We start from the raw sequence: 23776 nt of genomic DNA, 5'->3' as shown, positions 1-23776 counted from the left end.
TTCCTGTAAGAATGTATACTCAATCTAATCATGAGGAAACATCACACAAACCTAATTTGAGGAATATTCCACAATACAAGGCTGTTACTCTTTAAAAAGGGCACGGTTATGAGAGACAAAGCAAGACTGAGGCACTCTTCCAATTAAAGGACATTAAAGAAACATGACGACTGACTGCAATATGTGGTCCCCCACTGGGTGGGCTGCAGAGCGACCAGGGACTAGTGAGACAGCTGGTTCACAGACTAGAGAGGAGTATTTTATCAGTGCTATTTTTTCAGACTAGAGAACAGGATTTTATGAATGCTATATCCTGATTTTGATAAGAGTACTCTGACTATATAAGAGAGCGTCCTTCACTATGGACTAATGTTTGTGCCCCCCACTCACATGCTAATCCTAATGCCCAATGTGCTGGTGTTAAGAGGTAGGGCCTTCGGAGGTGATTAGATCATAGCAGTGAAGCCTTCCTAAGTGGGATTGGTGCCCTTATAAAAGAGACCTCAGAGAGACCCTCGTCCTTCACTCTGTGATACCACAGCAGATCAGCCATCTATGAACCAGGAGGTGGGCTCTCACCAGACACCAGATCCGCCAGTGCCTTCATCTTGTACTTCTGGCCTCCAGAACTATGAGAAATAAATTCTGTTGTTTATAATCCACCTAGTTGTGGTATTCTGTATGGGAGCCTGAACAGACGGAGACATTCTTGTTCTTAGGGAATAATACTGAGATATTTCTAGGTGGAGGGATGTTATGGTTACAACTTACTCTCCAATCTTTCAGAGAATGAATGAATGAGAGCAAAGAATAACATTTAAGGAATTGGGGTAAATGATATATGAAAACTGGGTAATGGACATATGAAAAGTCTTTGTATTATTTTTCACAAGTCTGAAATTATTTTAAAATTAAAAGTTTAAAAATATAACAAAGGAAGAAGACATAAAGGTTTTATCTACTTGTAACTTATATTAGAATACAGCATGGGATATGGACCTAATCTTCTCTCTTACCAAATAGTTGTACCATATTTTCCTCTATTTTTCTTACCATATTCTAAATTTTTATCATCACTATTTTGGATATCCTATTCTGTTCCATATTCTGTTCCAATATGTCTGTGCACGCACCACACCACACAAACAAAAAATTGTTTTCATAACAGATTTAATTTTTTTGTATCAGTTTTAGGTTCACAGCAAAAATGAACAGAAAGCAGAGTTGGTACATACGCACCGACCTCACAGTTTATGGAGGCTCTGTGGTCTAGACTCTGGAGGGGTTTGCCTTCCATCACTTGCCATCCACAACAGAGGTTTCCTGATTGTTCTCTCTTGTATCTTTTTCCGTATGACCTTTAGGATCAACTTGTAGAAAACAGAAAACTTTGTCGAGTTATTCTATCCATAAACATGAAATATGAAACATCTTTCTATCTGTTCAAGTCTACTTTTGCGTTTTTCAGAAATGTTTCTTATTACAGATTTGCATATTTCCTAGGTTTATTGTTAAGTATTATCTTTTTGATGTATTGGAATGAAGACTTCTCTTCCACTATACACTCAAACTAAATTATTGTGCATATGTAGGAAGTTTTCTCCTATTGAATCTCTTGGCTTTTCAACATATACCATATACAATCACATCAATTACACACAGAAATAGCATAATTTCTTTTTCAACGTTATACTTCTAATTACTTTCTCTTGACTGAATATGGCTTACCTGATTTTGTCAATGCAGTGTTATAGAGCAATGGCCATAGTCATAAGCATCTTTGTTCCTGGTTTTAGTGGAAACTGATCAAGTATTTGGCATGTGTGCAATCTTGTTTGAAAACTATCCACTTATTCCTGTTTCATTATTTTTTAAAATCAGAAATAGGATACTGTTTTTTTTAAGGACCTTTTTGGCATCTACAGAAATACTGATTTTTCTTACTAAATGTACTACGATGATAAATTTAATAATAAAAGGAGAAAGAATTAGCAGCTCTGTTGGTAACACTGCTTCCTCCAGAAGCACAGTCCTGCTTCAGTAATGATCTCTTACCCCTCCCAACCCCCATCACCACTATTAGAGCTTTGTTCCCAAAGGTCAACAATTGTGTAAGTCTAAAAGTATTTAAATAGATGTTTCATGAAAAAAAAATTCTATGGCAAAAATAAATAAAATTTGGAAAAACACCAGGTTAAACAAAGTTACATATTTGGAGTAGCACATCTTAAAACTTCTAATATGCAAACGACACTGTCATTAAAGATAAGGTCTACGAAATGAAGTCCAAATGCATCTGACCACGTACATTTATACATCTTTGTATTCCCAGTGTCAAATACAGTACCTGGGACACCATAAACATTCAATGTTTGTTAAATGACTAAATTAACATAAAGATATTTTTAAGATCAGGAGTGTATCTGTAATTTGAAATTAATTCAATTCTCTGTCTGTGAATACATTCCAATTTTCTCTTCTCTACCATCATGGGAACTGGCAGCTATAAAATCAATACACTCATTCAACAAACATCTACTAAGTACATATTATATAGGACCTGTTCTAGGATCTGGAAATAAAGCAGTGAATATTACTCAACTGAGGACAGAAACAGGAAACACAAAGTCAAGTAGTGTTATGAAGAAAAAACAAAGGAGGTCAGGGTTAAAGTGAAAGAGGAAGTACTTTTTTTAATACAGGGTACTCAGAAAATCCTAACAGGTGAATATTGAAAAACTCTCTATATGGAGAGAGGCAGCCTTATGAAATCTGGGAGGAGAGCATCCTAGGCAGAAGGAACAAGAGACACAAAGGCCTTCACGTGGGACCTGATGGCACAGAAGACCTGACATCTGCGTAAGCATAGTGGGCAAAGGAAGAGAGGAGCCAGGGGCAGTGCAGTAGCTGGAGCATTTAGGACCCAGAAGCCTATAGAAAGAGACTTGGATTCATTATAACCAAAGAGGAAAGCCCCTGGAGGGCGCTGAGCAGAGAAGTAATAGTCCAGGCTTGGGTTTTAAAAGACTCACTCTGGCTTTCTGAGGAGTGAGAGGAAGATTATACTGACAGAGGTTCCTGCACATGTGTACTGCACATTGTGTCCAGTGTTCACAAGTATCATTATCTGTCATAGTCAAGACCCTCTAACTCTTCCTTTTTTAGTTCTTACAAAAAATATACCAGTTATCTCTAGAAAAATGACAATCAGAGTAACAGGAAGAAAAAATATCAGTCTATCATCACACTAGTGACGCACACTATCAACATTTTGGTGTACTGGTATTACTTCCTTCAGTGGAATCATATCATTTCCTTGCAATTAGTTTAAAAACTTGCCTGAAGACTTCATGTTTCATGTTTGTTTTTCTATGTTGTTTAATTGTTAATGTTCAAGTGTTAATAAAAGTTACTCCTCCTGTGATTCTATCTGGTGAGTCTCTAAGTTTACATTATTAAGTATAATGAAGCACTGGAAAAGTGAAAGAATACAGAGAACAAACTTGTTTTAAACAGGTTTTTAAGAACTTTTCATCAAAACCCATGGATCTCTATCTTAGAGAAATCTGTTCCCCATGAAACCATAACCGCCATTACTCGTGACCTCCCATTTCAGTTAAGTGTAGGTGTCCATCTGCTCAAGCTGTGCTGCACATCTCAGCAAAACCTAAATCTGTGCAACTTACATGCTTACGGGAATAGTGTAGTGTCAGGTATTAATCTCCTTAGAGTCACTCTAAGAAAGGCTCCCTCCCCTAGACAACACGCACATAATCCTGACACTACCAGCTGCTCACAGAAAAATATACATGCTTTTCCAGTATGATCTTTGAATACAGCCAATTAAAAAAGGAATATGAAAAAAAAAAGCAAACAATGTGCTCCTTCCCTCACTGAAGACTCTGTGCATGTGGGGACACACTCACACAATACCAACAATTAGAAAAAAACAACCCTCTTGTTGAAAAAGGGAAGGCAAGAAAAAGTACGCCAGTGGTTATTTAAATCTCCTGACTCTCCAGTAACACTTGAAAGCCTACTCTGCTAAGAACTTTACATTATTGTGAAAGACAGGTCTTATCCCACTTTCTGGCATGTGAACGAGTCCAGAGAGGTTAAATGATTTATTAAGATCATTCAACAGGTATTAAAATATAGCAAGAAGGCCAGTCTGGTAGCCGTAGAACAAGTAAAAGGTTAAGAGTGGAAAGGAAATTACTTCAGAAAAGTAATGAGACAAGGAGGCAATGGCAAGGCCTTTAGGTGTCCCAGTGAACAAGGCAGGAGGCCAGCCAAGGTTCTCAGGAGTGACAGTCTGATCCTGACTTCAAAGAGATCATTCTGGCTGCCCCCATGGAGAATGGATAGCGTACAGTTAGGAGTGGGGTGGAGTGATGAGGGAGGGACAAGCTATGACAGCACTACAGTGACGTAGGTGATAATGTGGCATAATGAACCACCCAAAGCTTACGGATTTTAAACTATCCCCATTTATTACTTCCTGCAATTGTGTGGGTCAGCAATTTGGGTTATACCATCAGCTGGGCTGTTTTTCTACTAGCTGCAGTCAACTGGGAGAGTCAAAGATGGCCTCATTCACACAGCAGGTGTTTTGGTATTTAGCTCCTTTTGGCTGGGCTTCTCTCTCCATCTGTTCTGACCTAGAACTCCCTACACACCTGTGTAGGGCTCTAAGCTCTAAGGAGAAGATGCAGGCTGTCTTTAGACCTAACTTCCAGATCTCACATATCACCTTCTACCAAAGAAAGTACAGGGCTCGCCCAGATGCACTGGGTGGGTAAACAGACCCCACCTACCTCTTGAAGGGAGGAGGTGCAAATCTCTGAGGCCATGTTTGCAACTACACACAAAACAGAGATCACAGTGGGTTGAACGAATACAGGTGCAGCGGTCATGGTGAGAAGCTGCTGGATTTTAGTACATATAATGGCAAGATTTGTTGACTAATTGGATATGGAATGATTTTTAACCAAGGAAATGGAAGTATGAAACTGTCATTTACTGAGCTAGGGTAGAAAGGGCAGATTCAGGACAGAAAGAGAAAAAAAACTCAGAGGAGTTTTGTTCTGGACCTGGCAAGTGTGATAATGCCTATTAGATATCCTAGCAGAGATATCAAGTAGATAGTTAGATATTAAAGTCTGGAGTTGAGCATGCTCTCTTTTCTCTACCACAAAGTAGAAAAGGTCAGAGGAGGAGGAAAGTGTGATTTGCATTACTAGGACATAATGTTCTCCCAAATAATCTGACCTGGTTTCTAAATTGCCCAGCACCTTTTCCTTCCATATTTCTTGCCTTACAAGAAAGCAGTGAAGGCCCAAAGGAGGTTCTGTTTATATGGAAAAAAATATAAAAACTCCTTTTGTTCACTTGGTTTTAGGTTTCTTTTAAAAATATATATATATATTTTAGAGGTCTCTCAGACCACTTTGCTTTTTAGTATCTACAGAACAGGACAGATTAACTCACTAGAAGTCCCACTACAGAAAACTCTGTTCTTCAAATAGGGAGCTGGAATTTTTTAAAACTGTATCAGCATAATTTCAAGGAATCACTGTTTCACAGTCCAAAACAAAGACTGCAGAACCGATAAGCAATACCATGCAGCCTTTAATCCCAAAGATTATTGAAATATGTTTAGTAATTATAATTTAATTAGCATTGTTATTGTGGGTGTTTGTTTATTCTATCAAACTCAGACATGAGTCGAGGGAGTTTATAAGAGTATGATTCTATTCAATTCAAATGTATTAACTGAAAGTCTTCTAGGAACTAGACTTTCTATGGGAACAAAAGTGAATATGACCCAATCACACTATAAGTCTTGTAAGCAGGATTTTTCCAAATACTTAAATATGGTATAATGAAGTGTATACTTTTTATTTATATTCTAATTCAATGGCCAAATGATTTGTGGAGGCTAACTATAAATACTTTCTTTAATAAAAACTATATGTTTTAAACACAAGAAATTCAAATTAGAATGTGAAGTAGAGAGTAAGGGGAGAAATACTAACACATGCTACAACACAGGTGAACCTCAAAAACATGGAAAAGATAGCGAACGCAGAGACCACTTACTGTGTGACTCCATTTACACAGACGTCCAGCAAAGGCATACAGAGACAGAATACAGATTAATGGTTGCCTGGAGCTCGGGATGGGAAGAGTGATTACCCATAAATGGGCACCAGGGATCTGACTGCAGTGATAGAAATGTTCTAAAAATGGATGGGTACGATGATGACTGCACAGTTTGGTAAGTTTACTAAAAATCATTACATTATACATCTCAAATGAGATTTTATATAAATTATACCTTAATAAAGTTTTTTTAAGTAAAAATAAAAACTTTTACAAACATACAAAAGCTGAAATAATTCACCAACAGCCCTGCATTACAATAAATGTTAAAGGAAGCCCCCAGACAGAAAATGAAGAGTACCAGAGTGGTAGCCACACAGGTAAATATGTAAGATTAGTTTTCTTCCTACTTAAATCTCTTAAGAAGATAAACTGTTTAAACAAATAGAAATATGGTGTGAATTATACAAAATGCATGACAGCAATAGCAGAAAGGCTGGGAGGGAAGAAGTGGAAGAATGCTTTTATAAGGTCCTATATGCTAAGTAGTGTATCATTTGAAGGTAGTTTATGGTAAATTAAAGACGTATGCATACTTGACATTTATGGAGCATTATGATACTTGAAGCACTCACTAAAATAAGAGTTACAGCCAATAAAGCCAACAAAGAAGAGTAAACAGTATAAAAAAATTCAAATCTGAAAACCACTTAAAAATTTATTATTTCACAAGAAGACAGGAGGAGGAAAAGGGAACAAAGAACAGATAAAAAAAGCGTGTAAGACTTAAACCCAACCACATCAATATTTGGATTAATATAAATGGTCACACACCCCAATTAAAAGGCAGAAACTACACAGCATGGTGACTATAATTAGTAATGCTGTTTTGTATATTTTAAAGTTGTTAAACAACTTTAAAGTTCTCAGCAGGACGAAAAAATATAATTTGTAACTGTGTGGAAATAGATGTTAACTACACTTATTGTGGTGGTTAATTTGCAGTATATACATATACTGAATCATTATGCTGTACACCTGAAACTGATATATGTCAATTATACCACAATACAAAAAGAAAAAGGAAAAGAAAAAGGGTAGAAATTTTCAGATTGGATTAAAAAGGCAAGACCCAACTGAATGCTGCTTTACAGGAAATACATTTTAAATATAAAATCATCAACAGGTTAAGGTAAAAGGAAAGGGACAGACATTCCAGGCTAACACTGATCAAAAGAAAGATGAGTGGACATGTCTATATCTGCCTAACTATATTTCAAAGCAAACTATATCACTAGGGATAAGAAAGTCATTTCATAGTGATAAAGGGTCAATTCATCAAGAGGACAAAACAATCCTGAACATTTTATGTGCCTAATTACAGAGGTGCAAAATACATGAAGCAAAAAATGGATGAAACTACAAGGAGAAAGAGACAAATTCACAAGTATAGCCATACCTCTTCTCAATAATTAATTGATCCAAGAAATAGAAAATCACCAAGAACACAAGACTTGAAAAACCCTATCAACCAACTTGCCTTAGTTGACACTTACGGAGTATTATGACTCAATAGAATACTCTACCCAACAACAAACAACAAAATACACGGCTAAACGGAGTACATTTTTCTCAAATTAACATGGAACACTTGCACTAAAGACTACATTATGGGCCATAAAACAAGCCTGAACATATCTTAAAGGACTGAAGTCATACAAGGTATGTTCTCTGACCACGTAGAATTTAATTTGAAGTCAGTAACAAAAAGATAGCAGCAAAACCCCCAAATACAGACACACTGAATAGCACATTAGGTCTAAAATAACCCGTGGGTCAAAAATGAAGTCAAAAGTGAAATTAGGGAATAATATGAACTGAATGAAAATACAACATATCAAAATTGATGACATGTGAATAGGGCAGTATTTAGGGGTAAATTTATAGGACTAAACACCTAAGGTCTCAAATCAATGACTTCAGTTTCCTCATTAAGAAACTTGAAAAAAGCAAATTAAATCCAAAGTAAAAGAAGAAAGGATATAGTAAATATTATACAAGAAATCAATGAAATCGAAAACAGAAAAGCAAGAGAGAAAAATCAATGAAACCAAAAGCTGGTTCTTTTGAAATCAGTAGAAAACACTGGAATCAAACTGTGTCAAGACAGTGTGCTCAATATTGATGTTTAAATCTTTTTTCTTAACTCATTCAAAATTTGAAGAAATTATGAAAAAGACACAGGAAATATTAGTACATAAATTCAGCAGTTACATTTCTACGTATTTCTCTCCAAAGGAGGACAAAAGGCATATTCATCCTTGGACAAACCACATAGCTCTTCCCAGCAACAATTTCATCAGTAGTAAAATAAATGTGTTGATTAGATCATCTTTAAAATCTCTTTAAGCCCTAAGATTCTCCATATGCCCAATAAGAGGTACATTTATTACTAACAGCTCCAAGTGACCAGACAAGAAGTTCTGATAAAACCCTGGGAACCTGAAATAGCACTTTCCTCAAAAATACCCATCTTGACCCAAGTGGAAAAATTCATCAATCTGCCCAGAATTAAATTCATATGTTTCAATATCAGCCTTAGGGAAAAACTAAAGGAGAATTTCACATTAATTTAAAATCAAGGACCAATACTACTCATTACTTAATCATAACTTCTCTGCTTATGTGAGATGGCCATCTTAGATGCATTACTTCTTCCTTAATTTTGTCCTTAATATTACTCCTTCTAGTAATAGAAATTACTGACTGTGTGTGTGTGTGTATAGGTGTGCGTGTGTGTATAGAATTACAAAATAAGGAAGTTATAAAGGTTGGGATAGAATGAGGGCTTCTCATAAACAATTTATTTATTCAAATGTCCTACTGTGGGACAGGCATTTAGTCTCAAGTACTTAGGAACCTTCTGCTACCTTTTAGGAGAAAACCACCTTATATATATATATATGTATATACATATATATATATATATACTTAAAAATAAAGCAAGGAACTGAAAATGCTTAGATGAGAACATATGCTCCATAGACACACAGGTTTGGTCCCAGCCTTTCTTAGTTCTTAATAAAATTACATATGCAAGTATCTGCCTTTTGGTGAAAATGCCTAAGTCATACAAGGATTAAGAGGAGCTGGTATCAAGCACACCTGTGAGGTGATGACAGATTAGATATAGATAGACAGATGATAGATTAGATAGATAGATAATTGATAGATAGATAGACAGACAGACAGATAGATATAGATCACAGATAAGACTGAAATGTCCCCTGAGTGTCCAGATCTGGATAACCAAGTAAACAAGAGTAGTTAATTTTAAAAGCATGTATTCCGGAACGAAACCATCTGTGTAACAATTCTGATTATGCCATTTACTAGTCATATATGCTTCACACATTACTTAACTTTATGGAGATTATTATGAGGATTAACTAAATGAACACAATGAACACATGTGAAGATATAATTATTATCCTCTCCTCCCACGTAGTTAAAGAATACCAAAAGCTAGGAAAATTCTATAAAAATAATTAAAACGGCGCTTTTATAACACTTCACTCAATTTAAAGCAAAGTTATATATAAATATATTTCAGTGGGAGGGTCTGGGCTATGAAAACGTATAGAGGATAGTTTTAATGTGCGAGTTGAATGAGTGACACTGCAGAACTCTCAAATTCTCCTTCATTAGACTCAGATAACTTAGAAGTATTAAATGCCTGCCCTCTGTAAGACTTCTCACCACTGAATATTTTAAAATTCTGCCAAGCAATGCGCCCTAATTGATACTTAATGAAATTCTAGGCTATGATTTCTAAAGGATGGGCCTACAGCCTAACTGAGGTCATCATCTCCAAACACAATCACCTAACCCACACCCTACCTCCCATTATGGACCAATTACACTTCCACTGATCCTATTGACTCGGTGAAAGTTACACACAGAGTGGAAAGGTATTCATCACCTTGAACAGCCACTCGATAACTGCGTGGCCTAACCAAACGACCTATTTGCTCAGCCTCATTTCGAACATCTGTAGAGATACTTACGCTGAGATACTGAGAGGATTAAAGGAAAGAACAAATGAAATGTCCCCTCCATCCCTAAGAGCACACAGCGCTTCTCATGTCCATTTCCCTTTATGTTTAAGGTCACTTTTTGATATTTTTGACAAAACCATCTATAGGTTAAGCTGTGCACGTCAACAAAGATGCACCCTTGTAATTGTTCCTTCAGAAGCCTTACTTCATAACCAATATGGAATTGGAATAAGGCTGAGAATACTGACAGAATTAAATAAGACTGGTATAACTTTTGGAATGGATTCCCACTTCAAAGAAAATAGGATAAATTATTTCCATAACTAATGAGAATCCTGATTACTATCACTTCCTATAAAAAGCCTCAAGAAATACCTACATCTAGTCAATTTCAATTCATTCAAACATCATTTTTGGCAAACATTTTGGTATTCCAAAAGATGAGACTAAATAATATTCAACAGATTAACCATATTCACGTAGTAGAAATACATTCCACAAGTAATTTAATCTGGGCCTACTTACAAGAATAGCATCCTTCAAAATGAAATGTTCCATAGGTAAAAGATAATTTTCTGAGGTGGATGTATTCATTTAAAAACCCACCCTGAAACCTTCTAAGCCAAAGTATTCTCTTCCACATGTAAAACTCTGATTTAACCAAGTATTTCTTTGAGAGCTGTACAGATTCAGAGCTGTAATTGGAGTTTTGATTCTGCCAGTTGCGAGTGCGTGGTACGGCTTCTCATTCACACAATTATTGTGTATCTCATGTGGTTCTTTCTTTTTTAGTGTGTATAATAGTGATCCTTTAGAGAGCTGTGGATTTAGTCTGGAGATTAAGAATAGATCATTAAGATGGCAAAGGATTGCTTTTACAAACACCACTGACTATTTGGTCCTAAGTTTTCACGAGGAATTGACATAAGCAGCAGACATGTACAGAATAAGGCCAGTTTAAGTGTAAAATAGCTGCACAAAGCCTATGAACAATTAAGATAGACCAATCAGTTACTACCACAAACACGGCAGTAGCCCTTGAACAAAGTTAGATTGACAACCAATATCCTTCCACTTTAACAGTCTATTCGAATTAGCACTCAAATTCTTGAAGTACACTGCAACGTTACTCCTGTTTTCCGGGGAATAGGGTGAGAAATTGCGTATCAAGAATTAAGGAGACAAATGGCAGTAACGAAAATAAAATAGAACGTCAAAATCTGAGGATGAAAAAAACCATAAACCTTCATGAGAAACAGCCAAGAAAAGGACAACTGGGTTTGTATATCGTGTCACTCATTCTTTCTGTCTTAAAACATTGTGCATAAGGCACCGGAGGCGGAAGTGAAATAAATGAACGTCAAAATTGGTCAAGTGCCACTGACACTCGGACGCGGGCGCTCATTTGTCCACGGCGAGCCGCCTTCGGCAGAGACCGCGGAGAGCCGCCGCCGCCCTCCGCCCCGCGGGGAACGCGCTCTCCTCAAGCTGTTCGGACAACCAACCCGGGAGGAACGTCTCCACTCGACGACGCCAGCGAAAGCACAGCAGGCCGCGCACACAGCCTGGACGCCGCTGGGCCATCCCGGGAAGGAGCCCGCTTCTGGCCCTCTCCGCGGAGGACCGGGCGCTGCCCGGACCCCGAGCTCAGGGGCGCCGCCGCGGCCGCCACAGAGCCGCGGGACGGGGGCCTCCCCTGTGCGGCTCAGGCAGGGCCCCTCCGCCCGGGCGGCCGCCCACCCTCGCGGCCCGCGGCCCGCCTTCCGCCCCCGTCAGCGCGCCCGCCCTACCCTCCGCCCGCCGCCGCGGGTACTCACACACGCACAGCTCCACCACGTACGCATAGTAGGACCAGACGCCCACGAAGGTGATGAAGAGCACCGGTACCCAGCCCACCGTACGCTGGCAGCAGCGCCAGAATGTCCACGGCGCCATGTTCTGCCGGCGGCTCCAGCTCCGGGCGCCGAGGGCTCGTGCGGCGCGCCAGGACCCAGGCGGCGGCAACGCGGGCGATTCGGGCGGCTCCGCGCTTAGCGGCCCCGCCTCCCAGGCTGGGCCCCCCGAAGCGACGGTCCCGGGCTTCTCCGCGGCTCCTCCCGCGCCGCGCCCAGCCGGGTCCCGCCCCTCGCCTGCGTCCTACCGCTCGCGTCCCGCCCTCCGCAGCCAGGCCTCCCCGGCGGGGCGGGGCGCGGGGACGGAAATTCAGGCAGGGGGCGGGGCGGGGCGGGGCGGGGCGGGCCCGCGCCTGCAGCGAGGCTCTGGGCCGGCTTCCTTCCTTGGCCGCATGGTGGACTTGGGGCTCTCACTGCCCAGGACTCGCTCTCCTGGGGCGTCGGGCCCTAACTGGACATTAGGCGAGGAGCTCGCACTTTGAACGGCTCCTGCTAGCATAACGGTGAGCGTCTCTGGCTATGACCCCTGTATTTTCAAGTAATTTACTCCATGTTTCAGACGGAAGCCGTGCCTGTCATTTAGGATGGAAGCCATGGAGAGTCTGTCAGTTTGATTTGAAACCCGAATTTGACTGAATTGTGAGAAGGGAGTAATAGCGTTGTCCTGCCCTGAAACTTGGAAACGAAATTCCTGTAGTTTATTTACAATTGGAGGATTTGCCAAACAATTATGCCTGAAATCATAACAGAACTTAGAAACATCACTGGGAAGGAAGACATCCTAATACAAGGTTGAAAGCATCACAAGTAATTCTAAATCGCATTTCCTGTCACTGTCAGGTCTATTTTACTTAGACTAAGACTTTAATTAGCTATTTCTATCCAAGGTGTCCAAGAAGCAGAAACTGTGATATAAAGGTACAAAAGGCAAATAATATTTAATCACTGCACACTAGTGCCAGAAATAATAAACAATGTGTAAAATAATTTGTTCTTCCAGATTTTATACCTTGAAAGTCATATTAGGCAGTGGCAAAGTTGACAGTAGATTCAAGGCATTAATGTGGATCAAATTCAGTTTGGATTCCAGAGAGGCTCCTTGAGAGGGTTAAGCTCCTAGATGGAATTTGGATTGATGTGGAAGACGGTAATGCCTTTTCCTCTCTTGCCATCTCTACAAATCAGAATCGTCCTACTAAAGCTCAACACAAACGCCATGTCCTCTAGAAGTCTTTCTTGATAGATCACATCAGCTGAACATGATTTCTTTGTTATGCTATTTTGCTTATTACACATTTATTAGTTTCCTAGGGCTGCCAAAACAAAAATGGCTTAATAGAACAGATATTTATTGTCTCACAATTTTGGAGGCTAGAAGTCCTAATTAAGGTGCCAGCAGGGCCACAGTCCCCCTGAAATCCGTAGGGGAGAAGCCTTGCCTCTTCATAGCTTCTGGTGGCAGCCATCAGTCCTGGGTATTCCTCAGTTAACAGCTCCATCACCCCAAGCTTGCCTTTATTGTTACTTGGCAGTTTCCCTTCCTGTGTCTAAGTCTCTAAATCTCTTCCTCTCGTATTGGGCTAAGGGCCCACAATACTCCACTATGACCTCATCTTAACTAATTACATCTGCAGTGATCCTAGTCCACTTAAGGTCACATTTTGAAGTACTGGTGGTTAGAACTGCAACACATCATTGAGGGAACACAGTCCAACCTGTAACAACAGGTGAAGATTTTTATGCCAATTGTAGTTAACTTACCTACTAAGACCCTTGAAGGTAGAAGTATTTCTTATATGTCCTATTTTCTCCACAGTGCCTTGCAAGTGGGAAATATCCAGTAAGTATTTGTTGAGGGGGCATTTGAAGGCTTCTGTTGTGATCTAGCTGTCTTCATTTTGGAGCAGCCAACAAGATCACATTAGTTTTTGATTTCTCAATGACTGTCACGTGTTCTAAGAAGGTGTTGATTCTATATGGGATCTAGAAAACATTTACGATCTGGTTCCTTGTCCTTGAGATTATTCCAGTGAGTATACACATTTTGAGAATGTCTCTATCTTTAGTGGCTAGATATGAGATAATATTTCCTGGTCTGTAAACAATAGGAGCCTGCCTCTTTAACACCTTCCTTCCTTTTCTATGTTGGGATGATGATTTTACTCAGCTACTGATTGTGACAATACAGATTCATTTAGAGATTTTGGGCAAAGCAGTGAGGTGAGTGGAGTTACATTTTAAAACAATCATTTTGGCCATGGTGGGACGAATGGATTGAAAGGAAGAAAGACTAGAAAGAGAGACCAGTTAGGAAGCTATTGCAGTCATATAAGTAAGAGGTGGTGGTGGCTTGAATTAGCGTGTGGCCGTGGATAAGGTGATAAGGAAGCCGTTACGACTTCAGACAATTTTGATGCACCCGCTCTGCTCCAAAGACATAGCAATAGTAGATATAAATAGAAAAATCGAAAACCGATGAGATAAACTCAGGCTCAAACCTCCATCCCCACCCTCGATCCTCCCCAGCCCCCAACAAGGGAAGCAGAAAAAACTGCTGATCAAGCACTAGGATTGTGGCCTTTAACAGAGAATGGAGGACACACTGCAGCTCCCTGACTGGAAGTGAACCAAGCTGCCGGCTGGCCTGGGGACCGGATCGGTGGTGTCCCCGTTGTTACCACCAGCCAGAAACCTCATAAAGCCATTTTAAATTCTGTTTCTGAAGTGAAGACTAGGGAAAAACAAGGGTACAAGAGGCAGCTCCGAAACTATTAGACAAGGTTTAGGGAAGCCACGTGATATGGAAAGAGTGAAGAAGAAAAAAACACAAACTCATAAATTCAGAATTAAACCACAATTCCAAAACACACAAATAAATCTAATATTAGGAAAGAATGCAAATAATAAACCATCAGAACTTGAATTCACTCACAGTAAAATTTATTTTATGAGGCAGTCGTACAACGACTTTTGAAACAGTATACAGTGTGCCCAAAGAGGTAACTGAAGGAGTAACTTCTGTCTAAAAAGTGGAAAAAGAACAGGTGGATTTGAAATATACGTTGAGCTGAGTTACATGGTAGAGTGAGTCCCACAGAGCTCCGAGTCCGGGGACCGAGACTCAGGACATCACAGGCCAGGTGAAGGGCAAGGACAGTCACCCTGGGGCAGGTGCGCTCGGGGGTGGTTCCAGGAAACACAGGATGTCCGCATGGCTGAAGGAGGAGGGGTGGCATGGGTGTTTGGGAGAGTCAAGGCAGGGGTGCCAGAGCCCTGAGAACATGGCAAGGGGTCGTATTGTATCGCTATGGGAAGGAAGCCTTTGAAAGTAACCTACGGCAGGTGACGTTTTCGTGCTTACCCCGGGGCTTGCAATGCATATTTACAAAGATTCTATGTCCCCTTTCAAATAACTCCACGTAGTCCACGGCAGTGCAGGCATGTCACCCCAGTGTTCCTGATCCCCCCCTCTCGTCCCTTATAGTATTGCTGCCATTTCACTCATCGTAAGCTGTACTCACCCAGTACATCGTTGTTATTATTGTGAGCAATTACCTGTTAGACTAATTAAAGAACAAAATATTTTCTCTTCATCTCTTCCCTCTCCAGTGCCCTCCCTTGTTCATGTAGAGCTGAGTTTCTGACCTATATCCATTTTCCTTCTTTCTGGGGAATTTCTTTAAAAATTTCTTGCAAAGCAGGATACTGGTGACATATTCCCTAAATTTTTGTCTGAGAAAGTCTGAGACTCTTTGATTGCTACACTTTTGAAGGATAACTGCAGGCTGTAGAATTCCAAGTACTAATTTTTCTACTGAGAATCTCATTTGTTTTGTTTTTGTTCTTACATATATTCAAAATGTCTGATCCTAAGAGGTATTTTAGAAACATATATAAGGATTCTTTTATATCTTCTTGTATCATAGTGCCTAGAATATATTAATAACACATTAATTGCATGTTATTTTATTCTAAATTGTTTTGTGTTAGTGCATTAGGTTATTAAAAAAGTAAGAAGGTAGGAAGTGAAAGACGTATACCCTAAAATCTACAAGACACTCTTAAGAGAAATTAAAGAGGACACTAACAAATGGAACCTCATCCCATGCTCCTGGCTAGGAAGAATTAATATAGTCAAAATGGCCATCCTGCCCAAAGCAATATATAGATTTGACGTAATCCATATCAAATAACCAACAACATTCTTCAATGAACTGGAACAAATAGTTCAAAAATTCATATGAAAACACCAAAGACCACGAATACCCAAAGCAATCCTGAGAAGGAAGAATAAAGCAGGGGGAATTATGCTCCCCAACTGCAAGCTCTACTACAAAACCACAATAATCAAGACAATTTGGTACTGGTACAAGAATACAACTACAGACCAGTGGAAAAGAACAGAGACTCCAGACATTAACCCAAACATATATGGTCAATTAATATACGATAAAGGAGCCATGGAAAATACAATGCGGAAATGACAGTCTCTTCAACAGATGGTGCTGGCAAAACTGGACAGCTACATGTAAGAGAATGAAACTGGATCACTGTCTAACCCCATACACAAAAGTAAATTCGAAGTGGATCAAATACCTGAATGTAAGTCATGAAACCATAAAACTCTGAGAAAAAAACATAAGCAAAAATCTCTTGGACATAAACATGAGCGACTTCTTCATGAACATATATCCCCGGGCAAGGTAAACAAAAGCAAAAATAAACAAATGGGACTATATCAAGCTGAAAAGCTTCTGTACAGTAAAGGACACAATCAATAGAAGAAAAAAATTCCCTACAGTATGGGAGAATATATTCATAAATGGCAGATCTGATAAAGACCTGACAACCAAAATATATAAAGAGCTCACACGCCTCAAGAAACAAAAAGAAAATAATCCAATAAAAAAAATGGGCAGAGGAGCTGCACAGACCATTCTCCAAAGAAATTCACATGGCCAAGAGACACATGAAAAGATGCCCCACATCGCTAGTCATCAGAGAAATGCAAATTAAAACCACAATGAGGTATCACCTCACACCAGTAAGGATCGCCACCATCCAAAACACAAACAACAACAAATGTGGGTGAGCATGTGGAGAAAGGTGAACCCTCCTACACTGCTGGTGGGAATGTAAATTAGTTCGACCATTGTGCAAAGCAATGGAGGTTCCTCAGAAATCTCAAAATAGAAATACCATTTGACCCAGGAATTCCACGTCTAGGAATTTACCCTAAGAATGCAGCAGCCCAGTTTGAAAGAGACAGATGCACCCTTATCTTTATCACAGCACTATTTACAATAGCCAAGAAATGGAAGCAACCTAAGTGTCCATCAATAGATGGATTGTTAAAGAAGAGGTGGTACGTATACACAATGGAATATTATTCAGCCATCAGAAGAAAACAAATCCTACCATTTGCAACAACATGGATGGAGCTAGAGGGTATTATGCTCAGTGAAATAAGCTAGGCAGAGAAAGACAAGTATCAAATGATTCACTCATTTGCGAAGTATAAGAAAAAAGAAAAACTGAAGGAACAAAACAGCAGCAGAATCACAGAACCCAAGAATGGACTAACAGGTACCAAAGGGAAAGGGACTGGAGAGGATGGGTGGGAAGGGAGGGATAAGGGAGGGGAAAAAGAAAGTGGGCATTACAAGTAGCATGTATAGTGTGTGGGGGCACAGGGAGGGCTGTGCAACACAGAGAAGACAACTAGTGGTTCTACAGCATCTTACTATCCCGATGGACAGTGACTGTGATTGGGTATGCGGGGGGGAAGGAGTGAAGGGGGGAGAGTAGGAGACCTAATGTTCTTCATGTAATTCTAGATTAACGATTAAAAAAATGAAAAACAAGGTTATACTACTTATGAATTTCATTTCATGATAGCAAAAAGGGCATTACAAAATATTTTTTAAAAATGCTGGTGGTGAGGAGGATATCAGGTTTAACTACGTTGAGAACACTTATATAGATATTAATAAACACATGCAAAAATACAAAGAGAAGATAATAGAAACGTCATGATAATGAAAATTCAGGTACAGCGAGATCTTGATACAATTAACGGAAATTGTAATAATCGTCAAGCCAGATTAGGTTCGTACTAACAAAAGTTATAATAATACTCGAGCCAGAGGAAGTTCCCAATGGATAAAGACTTAAGGAGTGATAAAACACATGATTTGAAGCCACGAAAAAAGGTAAATTCTTGTCCTTCAGGTAGGATGCGTGCACGAGAGTGGATCTGCATAGGACTGTAGCAGGCATGTGGTCCCTTCCAGGTCTAGTATACCATCACTGTACCTTTTTCCCCATGAGGTTTAGTGTAGGGTCTACATGTAGTGCTACTGGAGGTGCATACACAGGCCATAATACTAAAACCAAACTCCCCGGTAAGATGCTCCTACCTTCTGGACGTGCAGGATAGAAAACTGTGATCTTCGGTGGCCAAACGGCTGTTACGCCAGGATACACAGGAGTCCAGCTTCCAGGCCAAGTTCTCCAGGTGCCAGGAGAGCCAGACATCACGGGTCCATGGGCCAAAAGGTGTATGACCACATCCACTCAATGGAGTCTCCGTGCTTCCGGGCTGCTGGTGGTAAAAGAAAGACGTTATTCTGCTTGCCAAACCTCGGCTTCAATTTTTCTTCCTTGCTTTGTACTTGCAGTTGTATAGGGGACGCATCCATAGGTGTGAACATGTAAACTGAGCTCAGGACTTCCTTTCTGAGTGCCTGTGCTGAAGCTGCAGCCTAGCGACAGGCCAGATACATCACAGAGCGGTTGAAGTTCAGTGAGGATCCTGGCCATGGAACCCCATCTTCCATACCCTCCCCCCCTTCCAATATTCTGGACATACAATCCATACTCTCTAAATCTTCCACAGTGGTCTCTGGGTGGGAAAGCTGTAGCAGTGTAACACATGCACAAGAGCAAGACAAGATAACAGCAACTTAGAGATCATGAGAATTGAGATAGGGCAAGATTTTGATACACGTCACAAGATTTATAATACTACTCAAGCCAGATGAGTTTACTAATAACAAAGGTTACAATAATCCTCAATCCATGGGAGTTCCCAATGCATAAAGACTTTAGGGGCGATAAGACACATGCTTTAAAGCCACCAACACAGGCCAATCCTGTCCTTCAGGTAGGGTGCTTGCATGAGAGTGCAGCTGTGAAAGGACTATAGCAGCCAGGCGGTTCCTCCAACGTGTAGTGTACCCTACTTGTAATTCTTTCCACGTTAGCTTCACCGAAGGCTTTATATATAGTGCCACTGGAGGTGCATGCAAAGGCCATAGTGATAAAACAGAACACCCCGGTGAGATGCTCCTACATTCTGGCAGTTCAGGATAAATTACTGTGAACTTTGGTGGCCACCCAGCTATTAGGACAGGAATACACATGAGGCCATGTCACCACGGTGGCAGTTGAGCCAGCCATCTGGTCCACGTGTCGAAAGTTCCTTTGCCACGTCCGATCAGTGGACTCTCCTGGGTTCTGTGAAGTAGGCGCTGGCAGCAAGATGACATTCTGATGCCAAACCTCTGCTTCAGTGATTCTTCCTTCGTTTCTCCTCGCAGTTGTATAGGGGAGGCATCCGTAGGAGCTAACGTGTACTCTGAGGTGAGGTTTCCTTGGTGAGTTTCAACTGTTGAAGATGCAGCCTAGCAACAGGCCAGTTTCATCACAAAGTGGTTGATGTTCAAAGGCTTTTCACCATAGGAACCCATTTTCCCCATACAAACCCCCTCCAGTATTCTCGCCTTGCAAGCCACACTCTTGAAATCTTCCGCAATGGTCCCTGGGCGAAAAAGCTTGAGCACTATAAGCACATGCCACTATAGCAAGAGTGAGCAACAGCAACTAACAGATGTAAGAAACGAGATGAAGCAAGATTTTGATACAGGTAACCAAAAGTATAATAATCCTCAAGCCAGATTAGGTTACAAATAACAACGGTTATAATAATCCTCAATCCAATGGAAGTACCCAATGAGTAAAGTCTTTGGGGTCAAAAGGACACACGTTTCGCACCCATCCGCGTAGGCAAATTTTGCTCTTCATGTAGGATGCATGCATGAGAGTGACACTGCGGTCGGAATGGAGGAGGCAGACAGTCCCATCAAGGTCTGGTGCACCGCTATTTTACTTGTTTCCCCCTGGCGGTCACTGAAGGGCCTGTATACAGTGCTACCGGAGGTGCATGAACAGGCCATAATGGTAAAACAGAGCTCTCCGTAAGATGCTCTCAGCTCCCGGCCGCTCACGGTAAGTTATGTGGACTCTTTCGGCCGCCCAGGTATTGGGACAGGAATAGACATGAGGCCAGGTTGCAGGCCATGTCAACAAGGTGCCGGTAGCAGAGCCAGAGATTGTGCCGTGTGTCAAAATTTCCATTGCCACGTCCAAGTAATGAAATCTCCCGGGACCCATGAAGTTGGCGCTGGCAGCAAGATTTTATTCTGTTGGCGCAACATCCGTTCAGTGACTCTTCCATGCTCTGTACTTGCAGTTGAAGAGCGTAGGCATCCGTACGTGTCAACATGTTCAGGGTTGTACACGGAGCTCAGAGTTCCCATTGTGAGATACTCTGTTGAAGATGTAGCCTAGCAACAGGCACGTGACATCACAAAGGGGTTGATGTGCAAAGAAGATTTTCCCCATAGGAACCCATTCACCCCATACTATCCCCTCCAGTATGCTCGCCTCATAAAACACCCTATTTAAACCTTCCCCAATGGTCCCAGCGCAAAAAAACTGCAGCACCGCAAACACATGCCAAAACAGCAAGGGGAGATAATAGAAACTTCACGAGAATGAGAAGTCAGATACAGCGAGATCTCAATACAATTAACGAAAATTATAACAATCGTCCAGCCACATTAGGTTTGTAATACCAAAAGTTACAATAATCCTCGAGCCTGAGGAAGTTCCCAATGCATAAAGCCTTTAGGGGCGATAAAACACATGTCTGAAAGCCACCAACAGAGGTAAATTCTTGTCCTTCAGGTAGGATGATTGCACGAGAGTGGATCAGTATAGGACTGTAGCAGGCACGTGGTCCCTTCTAGGTCTAGTATACCATCACTGTACCTTTTTCCCCATGTGGTTTACTGTAGGATCTACATGTAGTGCTACTGGAGGTGCATACACAGGCCATAATACTAAAACCAAACTCCCCGTAAGATGCTCCTACCTTCTGGACGTGCAGGATATAAAACTGTGATCTTTGGTGGCCAAACGGCTGTTATGCCAGGATACACAAGAGTCCAGCTTCCAGGCCAAGTTCTCCAGGTGCCAGGAGAGCCAGACATCACGGGTCCATGGGCCAAAAGGTGTATGACCACATCCACTCAATGGAGTCTCCATGCTTCCAGGCTGCTGGTGGTGAAAGAAAGACGTTATTCTGCTTGCCAAACCTCGGCTTCAATTTTTCTTCCTTGCTCTGTACTTGCAGTTGTATAGGGGACGCATCCATAGGTGTGAACATGTAAACTGAGCTCAGGACTTCCTTTCTGAGTGCCTGTGCTGAAGCTGCAGCCTAGCGACAGGCCAGATACATCACAGAGCGGTTGAAGTTCAGTGAGGATCCTGGCCATGGAACCCCATCTTCCATACCCTCCCCCCCTTCCAATATTCTGGACATACAATCCATACTCTCTAAATCTTCCACAGTGGTCTCTGGGTGGGAAAGCTGTAGCAGTGTAACACATGCACAAGAGCAAGACAAGATAACAGCAACTTAGAGATCATGAGAATTGAGATAGGGCAAGATTTTGATACACGTCACAAGATTTATAATACTACTCAAGCCAGATGAGTTTACTAATAACAAAGGTTACAATAATCCTCAATCCATGGAAGTTCCCAATGCATAAAGACTTTAGGGGCGATAAGACACATGCTTTAAAGCCACCAACACAGGCCAATCCTGTCCTTCAGGTAGGGTGCTTGCATGAGAGTGCAGCTGTGAAAGGACTATAGCAGCCAGGCGGTTCCTCCAACGTGTAGTGTACCCTACTTGTAATTCTTTCCACGTTAGCTTCACCGAAGGCTTTATATATAGTGCCACTGGAGGTGCATGCAAAGGCCATAGTGATAAAACAGAACACCCCGGTGAGATGCTCCTACATTCTGGCAGTTCAGGATAAATTACTGTGAACTTTGGTGGCCACCCAGCTATTAGGACAGGAATACACATGAGGCCATGTCACCACGGTGGCAGTTGAGCCAGCCATCTGGTCCACGTGTCGAAAGTTCCTTTGCCACGTCCGATCAGTGGACTCTCCTGGGTTCTGTGAAGTAGGCGCTGGCAGCAAGATGACATTCTGATGCCAAACCTCTGCTTCAGTGATTCTTCCTTCGTTTCTCCTTGCAGTTGTATAGGGGAGGCATCCGTAGGAGCTAACGTGTACTCTGAGGTCAGGTTTCCTTGGTGAGTTTCACTGTTGAAGATGCAGCCTAGCAACAGGCCAGTTTCATCACAAAGTGGTTGATGTTCAAAGGCTTTTCGCCATAGGAACCCATTTTCCCCATACAAACCCCCTCCAGTATTCTCGCCTTGCAAGCCACACTCTTGCAATCTTCCGCAATGGTCCCTGGGCGAAAAAGCTTGAGCACTATAAGCACATGCCACTATAGCAAGAGTGAGCAACAGCAACTAACAGATGTAAGAAACGAGATGAAGCAAGATTTTGATACAGGTAACCAAAAGTATAATAATCCTCAAGCCAGACTAGGTTACAAATAACAACGGTTATAATCCTCCTCAATCCAATGGAAGTTCCCAATGAGTAAAGTCTTTGGGGTCAAAAGGACACACGTTTCGCACCCATCCGCGTAGGCAAATTTTGCTCTTCATGTAGGATGCATGCATGAGAGTGACACTGCGGTCGGAATGGAGGAGGCAGACAGTCCCATCAAGGTCTGGTGCACCGCTATTTTACTTGTTTCCCCTTGGCGGTCACTGAAGGGCCTGTATACAGTGCTACCGGAGGTGCATGAACAGGCCATAATGGTAAAACAGAGCTCTCCATAAGATGCTCTCAGCGCCCGGCCGCTAACGGTAAGTTATGTGGACTCTTTCGGCCGCCCAGGTATTGGGACAGGAATAGACATGAGGCCAGGTTGCAGGCCATGTCAACAAGGTGCCGGTAGCAGAGCCAGAGATTGTGCCGTGTGTCAAAATTTCCATTGCCACGTCCAATTAATGAAATCTCCCGGGACCCATGAAGTTGGCGCTGGCAGCAAGATTTTATTCTGTTGGCGCAACATCCGTTCAGTGACTCTTCCATGCTCTGTACTTGCAGTTGAAGAGCGTAGGCATCCGTACGTGTCAACATGTTCAGGGTTGTACACGGAGCTCAGAGTTCCCATTGTGAGATACTCTGTTGAAGATGTAGCCTAGCAACAGGCACGTGACATCACAAAGGGGTTGATGTGCAAAGAAGATTTTCGCCATAGGAACCCATTCACCCCATACTATCCCCTCCAGTATGCTCGCCTCATAAAACACCCTATTTAAACCTTCCCCAATGGTCCCAGCGCAAAAAAACTGCAGCACCGCAAACACATGCCAAAACAGCAAGGGGAGATAATAGAAACTTCACGAGAATGAGAAGTCAGATACAGCGAGATCTCGATACAATTAACGAAAATTATAACAATCATCCAGCCACATTAGGTTTGTAATACCAAAAG

General features: G+C 41.4%; 1 protein-coding gene across 9 annotated transcripts in view; it reads right to left on the bottom strand.

The window, feature by feature from the left end:
- Window positions 1-23776, bottom strand: part of ZDHHC20 (zinc finger DHHC-type palmitoyltransferase 20) — a 491166-nt gene that overhangs the window by 62856 nt on the left and 404534 nt on the right. For 2 of the 9 annotated variants that reach the window (XM_057490310.1, XM_036924521.2), the window contains exon 1: window positions 11981-12368. The exons of 1 other annotated variant lie outside the window; for it this stretch is intronic. In XM_057490310.1, coding sequence (XP_057346293.1) covers window positions 11981-12098 — 118 coding nt within the window. In that variant the 5' untranslated portion in view covers window positions 12099-12368. Of the gene's footprint in view, window positions 1-1239; window positions 1371-11980; window positions 12373-23776 lie in introns of those variants that run through there. 6 more of the 9 variants (XM_036924525.2, XM_057490320.1, XM_057490308.1 and 3 more) reach the window with 6 other exon arrangements.

This window comes from Manis pentadactyla, chromosome 2, assembly GCF_030020395.1.
Source record: "Manis pentadactyla isolate mManPen7 chromosome 2, mManPen7.hap1, whole genome shotgun sequence".
Classification (NCBI taxonomy): domain Eukaryota; kingdom Metazoa; phylum Chordata; class Mammalia; order Pholidota; family Manidae; genus Manis; species Manis pentadactyla.
Note: the sequence above shows the minus strand (reverse complement) of the source record. Positions and strands in the feature narration are given on the sequence as shown.